Source organism: Anthonomus grandis, chromosome 17 (genome assembly GCF_022605725.1).
Source record: "Anthonomus grandis grandis chromosome 17, icAntGran1.3, whole genome shotgun sequence".
Lineage (NCBI taxonomy): Eukaryota > Metazoa > Arthropoda > Insecta > Coleoptera > Curculionidae > Anthonomus > Anthonomus grandis.
Genome location: NC_065562.1, coordinates 14,395,777 through 14,406,115, shown reverse-complemented (window position 1 = coordinate 14,406,115; position 10,339 = coordinate 14,395,777). Strand labels below are relative to the sequence as shown.

The following is a 10,339-nucleotide window of genomic DNA, read 5'->3' as shown; positions in this document are numbered from 1 at the left end:
ACCTTGATGGATCAAATTACCTCTAGCTCAGAGAATTTTAGAGGTACGAAAAACGTTCGCACATGAAAATATTGGTAATTAAATATCCTTTCTTTGCCCGGAAACCTTTTAAGAATATTTTAATTAGTTCGTGAAAATATTGCCAAAAAAAAAATTTGCAAAAAAACATACCCCAGCCAAAACTGCCTTAACTACCAACATTTTTAACCCAAAACCATGTTTCTACACTCAAATGAATCCTCAGGAAGCTCTGAATATAAGCGTGAAAAAATTGTAAAAATATGTCAACTAGTTCCAAAGTTATGCCCAAAAATGTCCGATAATAAATAAAAATCTTGTTATTACCATATTTATTCTAAGACATCCAATTCGTTGGCTCTTGGACCTTGATGGACCAAATACTCACAGACATAACGAAATATAACGAGATTTTAAGGGTTATAATAAGTTATATCAGATCAAAAGTAATTGGGAAAAACTTGACCCAATACGTGCCCCTAGTTTTTTTACATAAAGTTGTTATTTGCTGTTTCTTGATTATAGAGTAATGAGGGTTGTAATAAATATCAGATCAAAGAAATCGAATTCTTTTTAAAAAATGTATTTAGAATTTTCTTCTGAAATTGAATGGTTTTTGAGTAAATAGGAAAATGCTGAACCAATAGGTGTGTCTAGTTTTTTGTTCTTAAGGTTGTTATTTGCTGTTTCTTTATTATAAAAGAGTACTGAGGGTTGCAACGCATATCAGACTAAGAGGAATTAAGTTCTCTTCAATAAATTTACTTTGAGTTTTCTTCTGAAACTGAATAGTTTTTGAGTAAATTGCGTTATTGCTTACTTTCTTCTGTATAAAACAGCAGTGAATGGATATCAAATTATAGGGAATTTAATTCCATTGCAACCTACATGCCTGATCCTTCAACATAAATTCCATAAAACAGTTTATCCCAAATCAATTTATTTAAGTATTATGCGAAATTTATTTAAAAAACAACTTTTCTTGCAAAACTGTTGACACCATCTCCTCAATCTTGGGTTTCCTCTTTGATGTTGCCCAACTGAAGCTTTTTGGAGGAGGGACTGTGGCAACTTAAGTTTTTGCATTCGTCACTATCACCCTAAAAAAGAAACACAATTTACCATTACAAATCAAGAACCCGTCCATTAACCGCACATAGACCAATCTGGAATAATCATGATCGTCATTTTCGGAACTTTCATCGTCATCAGAACTTTCAGCTTTTTGCAGAAAGAGTTTGATCTTGCGCATGCTCTTCAGTGAGGACAAACTGGAGGTGCGGATCGGCTTATTAGAGAAACTTGTGAAAATATCTTCGGGTACTGGAGGGAGATTAATGTTGTTTAGGTCAATTAGGGATTCTCTGGATAGGTTTTCTGGGTACTTTTCATTTATGTCGATCTAAATTCATTAAGGAGTTTTTTAGGAAAGTTTTTTACTTAGGCCTTTGGTACCTTAGAACTTTTAGAACTGGAAGGATTAGCCACTAAACTATTATCAGAACTCCGATTTCTCGTTTCGAGCGATTTAATTTTATCCGCCAATTGATCCAGATTTAGGCCCTCGCACTGTGGAGCGTCCTCGTCACGGGGTCTCGTCTCCATGGTGCTTATTTCCCTCTGGATTACACCTTAAAATTATACAAGGAGTACTCTAATAAGTCCATAGGGCAATACAAGTGGTACTTAGTAAGTTTTCGAACTCGTGTTTCAAGTTCTCCGACAGTTTCTGCGACTTTAGGTTGGACTGAAGCAGTTTTTCCGCCAGGTCAAGTGATGATCGTGAGGTGAGCTGTAGGGCTGCTACAGCCTTTTCCGCCCCTAAAATTAAACGGTCTGTATACCCTGTTAAAGGGGGATGAAGGGCGACCCTTACCATTTACAAACGTTTTTAAATGGCGAATATATTTATCCCCGGCGCTATATCGATCTTTCAGCTCGATTCCCACTTCTACCATTAGAAGAGCCTGTTTCAAAACATGGTTGTCCAACGCACAATCCTTCTCTTTGGAGGCGCTTCCATTTAATTCTTGAGAAATCATTTCGGGGGTTTTTCTGTTATGACTTTTGACACCTGTTAAATATATTATACACTTTTGAAGGCGCTATGAAATGTACTGAATGTAGTAACGGATATATTTGGGATTTATTGGTTTTTATTGCATTCAAACAGTTGCAAACTCTAAAAAATTACTAAAAAAATATATGCTTAATCAGACTATGCGTATTATGTAAATATAAATCCTATCAAAACACTTAGTCTTGTACAGATATGCAATTTGTGTGATTTTTGTCTTGTGTTTTTTTTTGTATTTATTATTAGTTTAGTGTGATATAAACGTTGCACTGTTTTTAAGTACGTTTGCTAAAACTACATTTTTAAATAGAATAGATTTAATTAGTTTCTTTTGTATTAGGGTTTCCTATTTTAAATAAATGAATTTAAATTAGACTGATGTGTGAATAATGGGAAGAGTTGATTATTATATATGTGTAAAACTGCAATTTTTTGGACTAATACTCTTATAATAATTCAATTACTACTGCTACTATCAAATGTGTTAATTGATAACCATGATTTAGGTGACGCAGCGCAAGAATGAATTTTTTTCTATTAAAATCACATAAAAATTCATGTACACCCATATATTATAAAATTGCAAAAATCATTTTAAAGCAGGTCGGGTCAAAAATGTCACGTTATAATGACGTTCTTTGACGAAATAATGGATAAGAAAGCGCCCGGTGCGAAAGAAGCGTTCGTGCACGTTGCGCAAGTGTCAAGACCGATTCAAATAATTTCAACTTGGCGCAATTTTCGCGTCAAAGTGTCCGCTTTTTTCGCTCTGGATAGACGGTCTAACACGGGTTTGTTATTTACTCCAAGTTAATCCAGAGTTTTCGAGTTATTTTGACTGGATTTCGGGGGGTGTTAGTGCGGTGTGGATTGGCATGGATTAAGTGAATTTTTCAATATACACTCCAATGGTTTGGATTTGATTTTACAAAAAAAAGGCTGGAATTAATAAGGTTTGTGTATTTGTTCATATAAAAAGAGACCTATGGTGATTTCAGTACATTAATGATATATTATGTCTGCAGTCTAAGGGTGTTTTTGGTATAGTTTTAAAATAGGCAAATAATGATAAAACCTAGGACTATTTAGAATATTGTATCTTCCTCCAAGGTTAATTTCTGAAAGTATTATATCTTTCAAGGATGCTGATCTCAACACCCCTTGAATATGCCCATCAGTAGTATACTTACGAGATATGAGAGAATCCTTTAACTCCCCTAAGGATTTTTTTTATAAATGTTCATATATCAAAGCATAAAATAATCCTGTGAAGAGAAATCGAAGTAACGCTCGAAGATTTTTTTACCTTTAAATCACATCGAACCGCCTTGACACTATAAAGTTCGTCCCCAAATCAGCATATTTAAAGGGAGGAGAGACTTGTTGCCCTTTCTAACTTTTGCATTTATATTGGAAATTTTTCGGTATATGTAGATTGCCCCGTACCCGAAACGTCCCAAAAATAAAACCTTCATATATCCTAAAATAGGAAATGAGCGAAGGACACAATAACAAGTTCATTAAAGTGTATATTAAATTCTTGTCGTTGGTTGCAACTTCTCATTATAAAATTAAATCATATCCTTTTTAGCTTGCGATGGCGCGATCAGCCTAAAAAATAAACAATTTAATTTGTTTAGTGGAATAGTGTTTTTAGGTGTCTCACCAAAATGCGTTAAATTCGTTTTTTTTTTTAACAAAACTTGTAACGAAGTTTACGTTACGTGAGGACGCATCTTTAAAGTCAAGCAATAATACATAGTTACTTGAGTATTGTTCGAAGTCACCAAGCTATTTGACAGATATTTAATGTCAAATCACTAATAAGGCTAGATTTACATGCATAGGAAATCTGAGTTTAATTACTGTTTTTTTTTTATTGGTTGTATTTCTGGCATATTCTGTTTTATTTCTATCCGATATCTACAAGAATAATTAGGCTTGTAGAGTGCATTGCTGCCATACTACCGAACCGGAATATCTTCAATTAGACTCAGAAGTGTTAATTAAGGTTAAATACTGAAAAAAGTGTTCTTTTTTCCATAAATAGGTTCCCTTTATAATAATATCAATATCGGGTCGTTTGTGTTTTCACTACAAACAATTTTAATGACGAGTCGGTAAGCTGCGTAAACAGATATGAATTTAATTATAAACGATGGCCGATAATGTTATTATGTATATGTTTGTGTGGATAAAAAATGTGTTTTATTTTTTTTAAATAGTAATTTAAGTTTTATAATCAATAAAAACGTCGCTTCTTCCAGCGACAATAAAGAAACACCGAATTTCTATAAAAATAACCCTGGGTCGTAAAATTTTCTTTTCAACCTTTCTTGTTGAATTACAGTATAGTAAATCTTTTCCGTGATATATCATATAAAGGTAAGGCAGTTTTCTTACTTTTATTACCCTCTGACCAAAATCAATATATAAAAGTAAAGCATATCTTCGAACTTGACCCATTTCGCCATGTGGCATATAAAACTGAAAAAATCAACTTTATACAAATTAAGTTTTAAGTCCGGTTCTGTGTCACCACTTGCTAATTTAACGGTAAGAACAGGTCCGTAGTTTAATTTTAGGTTGGTGATTATGTTTCTAAAACAATATATATATATATATATTTAAGACACGCATTTCTGTTCCGTGTCTAAAGATATACATTTAACATTAAAAATCACCCTGTATGCATCGTCAGGCAATTAGAAAAGTAATTATTTACCAAAGCTCTCGCGTGCTGATTGTTTTAGCCCTGTAATCTACCTTGAACTACAATTTTATTATTATTGCCCCTGACGTGAATAAAATTTGAAAATAATTATATTTATAACAGCCGAGCGAAGGAGATGATTGATTGTCTTATATAGGACACCCAGTTCTCTACTTTTCCCTTTTTGGACACCTAACCTTGAAATTATAAAAATTTCAGTCTGTAGTAAAGTATATGAGGTGTTTAATGACATAGTTCGAATGAATCCAACTTCGTGCTGATATAGACGAAGAACCAAACATTTTAAAAAGTAACGTTTTATTTGCAATAAAATCTGCAAAAACTAAATGGAGCTGCTACAATTGATCAAAGGGGAAATATATAACATTGGATTCTTAGTCAAACCGCTTAATGTGGTGTACACGACTGGAGACATACCTGAAGATTGGCTGCAATCTGTAGTCATTCCAATTCCAAAAAAACAACGAGCAAAACGATGCACTACTGACTATAAACTAATAAGCCTCATGAGCCTCAACTTGAAGGTCTTTCTCAAAAATTATTTAAAGGGGGATAAGCATATCTCTAAAGTTAATAGTTGCGATCACCTACAGACAACCTTCTGGCAATTTTCATAAATTTCTTAGATCGTCAAGTGAATCAGGAGATTTAAATGTAGTTGTGAAATGACCAAATACTGAACTGACCTCGACAAGGATAGCGACCATAGCAACAAGTGTATCATCCTCATCTATTGATTATATGATAACAAATATAGGAAATTGTTTTGTTATATGTACTCTTAAGGCGGGAACAGACTAAGCAAACATTGTTGAGCAACTTGTGAGTTGGCTCAATTTATACGTGTTGCTTAACAGTTGTTGCAAACTGTTGCATGATGTTCGCTCCCGACGCGGTACATCAAAGGAAATGTTGACCAACAGTGCGCGTCAACAGTTTCGCCGGTGTATACGCGCGCAAACTTGTCAATATGCGTTTAGTTTAATTCAGGCATTCGAGAGCGGTACATCGGCAGAGTAACGTTCAATTCATTTGAAAATGTCGCACGATTGGTCAGAAGACCAAGTTCTAAATTTGATAGAGCTTATAAGGGAATATTCAAATATATGGAATCCCGAAAATGAAGCTTAAAAAAACAAAAATAAACGAACTGACGCATTCAATATTATAGCGACCGTTCTAGAAGTATCCCGAGAAGAAATTGAGAGGAAATGGAAAGTTCTGCAAACCCAGTTTAGACGGGAATGTGCAAAAAGCGTCACAAAACCTGGCCAAGGAACAAATGAATTATACGTGTCCCGTTGGTTTGGATATAAACATTTCATGTTTTTAAAAGACAAGAATACACCAAAACATACGAGAGATACTTAAGAACAAGTAAGTAAACTTTTTTATTTCTTTATAATGAAACATATTATTTTATTCCATTCTATCTTGCCAAGGCACTCTTCCATGACCTGAAAAATAATGTGCAAATTGTTCTCGAACTTCCTGTGCTACTCTGGTTGATTTTCTACCAATTCTATTTAACTTCTTAAATGTAGATGAAGGTTCTGGTTTGTTTTGCCAAGATCCATGAACCAAAATGCCCGTTGAAACATCTTGATTGCCATAGGTTCCAGGGGGAGCATAACAGCCCATGATTGTTTTAGTATCTTGTAAAAAATTATATAAGTAGCAACATGTAAGAACAATTATTTCAGCAGTAGTAGGTTGCAAAAGCAAGGGCTTTCGCAAAACTCGAAATACAGACGACATAACGCCAAAAGCATTTTCCACTACTCGTCTTGCTCGCGATAATCTGTAATTAAATGAGCGTTGGAACGTCTCCTTCAAATGTTCGCCGGAAAATGGTTTCATCAGGTTCTCCTGTAGAGGAAACGCATCGTCGCAAACAAATACAAAAGGTGTTGTTCCGTCCTGTTGTCCTGGCAGGAGTTTTTCAGCTGGTAAATTTAAAGTCCCATTATTTAGTTTTCTCGCGAAAAGTGTATTTTTAAAAACACCATCATCTGAAATTCGTCCTTGACATCCCACGTTTACGTATAAAAACCGATACTTTGCATCTACTACTGCCATAAGGACAATACTGAAAGTGCCCTTGTAATTATAATATTCTAAAGGGGCATTGTAGTACGACGTGTTTACCGTCAATGGCTCCTAAGCATTGAGGAAAATTCCATAAGCTTTCATAGTTATCGGAAATTTTGAGCCACTTTTCAGGTGAATCTGGTAACTGAAAAAAAAGGATATCCAATTAAGGCCGCAATTGTTCATTAAGTGCCCTATGACCTTCCAACATCTAAATATGTACTCTGCATATTATTATTATACCCATACTATAGGCATGTATACTTTGTTTCAGGACTTGGAAAACACGCAACAATACGAGGATTCATCAGAAACCATCCTTACTGAAGGTTCCTCAAGCATTCTTCAATTACAGCAATCAGAAACACCTCATGACACAGTGAAGCAGTTGGCAACAATAAGAAAGAACTGTTCTGGAAAGCAGTTAAACCCTTCGGATCCTCATAATATTGGAATAGAATCAGAACCGTCACAACGAGACCCCGTATGGCAGTTGGTTCCAGTGGGAAAAAAAACCTCGGGAAAGCGCCCAAATTTGTCTGATCCTCAAATGGATGAAGCTTTTAAATCAATAAAAACACTTACAGAAAATCGCAGAGTAAGGGATAACTTTGAAGTATATGGGGAAGACGTGGCAAATAAATTACGAACGTATGATGCATTTGTTCGAGCTGATGTAAAACATAAAATTAATTGCGTTCTCCATGATGCTGATATGCGAATACTTTATCATTCACACGGGCAGTTTACTCCAAGAACAACGAATTTGCCACTACCAACTATATCACCTGTCTCAAGTTCGCTCTCTTACGCACCAGCTCCATCTCCTTATTATACATCAACAAGCATTCAACATCCTTCTGATCAAGATAGTCCAAATGAACATAGCTTTATTGACGCCCTAATTGAATCCCAAGCGGATAACTCTACGGACATTTCATAAAAACTATATTACGTTCTTATGTTTTTATTTGATTAAATAAGGAAAAAAGAATTTGATTTCTTTCCTTACCTGAATATGATCTGCCAATGCTTCTATAAGGGCTTCGCAAGTTTCAGGAACTATAGTACCAATTAGCTGTTCAGAAATTTGAAATATATACATTAGACTGACATATGAATCTCCAGTGGCTAAAAACCTTAAAGTTATCATTAATCTTGTTTTCACGCATATGGCTTCCCGAAAGTTTGTATTTTTTTTTGCAATTTTAGGGCCAATCATAACGATGAGACTTTCAAATACTGTTGCATTAACTCGAGTAAAGTTTTTGAACAGCATTTGGTCTTCCATTCTTAGTTCTCGTAAAAACTTCCGTTTTCTGTTTGCGAATATACTTCTTTGCCACCACCGTCGCTTTCTGCAGTTACGCGATTTTTTAATTTTCATTAATAAAAACGTGCACCATGCGAGTAAAGCATCGTCTTCGTCGCACATTTTGGCTTGACTGAACGAACTTTTTAGCAACAAGGTTCGCCGATGTCTTCCAACAATCATCGACGTTTGTTTGCCAACAGTTGATCAACTCTTGCTCAACAGTTGTTCAGCTGTTGCTCAACAATGTTTGCTTAGTCTGTTCCCGCCTTTACATCTATCTGACCATCTCCTACAAGAACTAAAAATATGCATCAAAACCACTGAAACTGAGAATGAATCAATAAAAAATCTTAAATAACTAAGGTAACTTTGCTTTGAAAGTTGGTACGCCATTGAGTCACCCGATGCAAACAAGGCATTTGAGTCATTTTTACAAATATGCACTTACAACTATAACGAGTTATGTGTCAAAAGAAAAAACCTTTCAATATCAAAAAGGATCCTTGATATAGTGGCGAATTAAGGATTGGAAAAGAAAGACGCAAACAAAAGATGCTGTACTTCTCACACGCGATATAAAATTATGCAAAAGGAATATAAAAAAGATAAATCATAATGCAGAAAAAATCGCCAAATCTAAGAACATCGCGAACCAGGTTTGGTGTATAGTTAATGATGAAATGAGCAAAAAAGGAAATTAAAAGCAATTGATAGAAAGGAAGTATCTGACCAACAACTAACCATTTGCTACCTACTCCAACCACAGGTGAGAGGTGAAGTACTGGTAGTAATAAAGAATCTTAAAAATAAGGCATCTGTTAATTAAAAGTCATTAAAGCCGTGACAAATGAAGTGGCTAAACCGTTGGCAATTATTATTAATACAGCTTTGCTATATCAGGAACATTTCCATTTTTGTTAAAAATAGCTAAAATAGTTCCAGTTTTTAAAAAGGGTGATTACCAAGCTACTGAAAACTAAGGTCAATATCAATTCTCAGCCGATTTTCTAAGTTTCTGGAAAAAGTGCTCCTTAACGACAGCCAACATGGGGTCTGGGCCGGAATATCTACCGAATAGGGGTTGAGCTTGTAAGCTTTATAAGGGAGAAATTGGATTCGTTTAATACCCTGAATCCGAGATTTTTGAAGCCAAACTACATCATCATATTTGGAAACTAAGAGAAATTTTCTACGACTTTTTTAACCGAAAGGAAAGTATTAATAAACCTAATGGAGTAGAGTCTAACCATTAAGATATTGTCAACGTAGGTGCTCCTTAAGGATCCATACTTGCACCATTATTATTCCTGGTAAGACTGCAAAGTTTGCCGATGATACTTCAGTGGGAATAGCTGCTAAGCTGAATAACAGACTTTCATACAGAAAATTGCTATTGGTGCTCAACTAACCAACTTATCCTAAATGAAGAAAAGACTGTCCAAATCCAAACACATTTCGACAAAAATGTTTCTAGGACTATTCTAATAAATACCTTTATCATGGTGAAGTTCTTGGACACATATGTGGATAGTCAGACAAATTGGAACGTACAGCTAGACCACATTTACTCAGAAGTGGGAAAAGCGAACTATGCCCTTTTAAAATTAAAAAACTTGGACCTTCTCCTATTTTACTTTATGTTCTGTTACCCATTGTTATATTTGTTCAATCTAAGTTGTAAAACTAATGCTTTTCCAGTTGAATGGAAAAAGGATAAAGTGTGCCCAATTTTAAAAACGGAGATAAATGAAATATTAGTAATTACCGTCTAATTGCAGCGTTGTCAACAAAGGTATTTGAAGCCATTTTTTTATAAATATACATCTTACTTAATATATAATTAGAGGTCCCACCTTTGTCCACTGTTGTTTTTGCTGTTTGTAAATAGTATTACTCAGGATATTAATTCAGCATCTTTTTTATTATACACGGATGATTTATATTTTAGAAACACTTGACAAATGATTGACAAATGATTACTTAACCTAAAAAAAAGCTAAGCAAATGTTCTGTCCCTACTTTTACTAGGAAACTATACCCTATCATATCTACTTACAAAATACAGAATTCTGCCCTAACCCGAATAACACAAGTGAAAGATCTG

General features: G+C 34.6%; 2 protein-coding genes across 5 annotated transcripts in view; one reads left to right on the top strand and one right to left on the bottom strand.

The window, feature by feature from the left end:
* Positions 1-936: 936 nt before the first annotated feature.
* LOC126746500 (uncharacterized) lies at positions 937-10,189 on the bottom strand. Of its 4 annotated transcripts, XM_050454793.1 has the most exons (7): positions 10,001-10,189; positions 3,402-3,706; positions 1,895-2,092; positions 1,705-1,839; positions 1,474-1,649; positions 1,175-1,420; positions 937-1,118 (listed from the first exon to the last, which is right to left on the bottom strand). In XM_050454793.1, the coding sequence occupies exons 3-7, from the start codon at positions 2,058-2,060 to the stop codon at positions 1,026-1,028; spliced, it is 816 nt and encodes a 271-aa protein (XP_050310750.1). In that variant the 5' UTR covers positions 2,061-2,092; positions 3,402-3,706; positions 10,001-10,189; the 3' UTR covers positions 937-1,025. The 4 variants fall into 4 exon arrangements, with proteins under 4 accessions (XP_050310750.1, XP_050310749.1, XP_050310751.1 ...); XM_050454792.1 differs by lacking the exon at positions 3,402-3,706; XM_050454794.1 differs by lacking the exon at positions 3,402-3,706 and having other exon boundaries at positions 10,089-10,186.
* Positions 2,806-10,339, top strand: part of LOC126746487 (histamine H2 receptor) — a 29,080-nt gene continuing 21,546 nt past the window's right edge. Inside the window, exon 1 of the mRNA XM_050454775.1 lies at positions 2,806-3,048. The gene's annotated coding sequence lies outside the window, so the exon portion shown is untranslated. The remainder of the gene's footprint in view (positions 3,049-10,339) is intronic.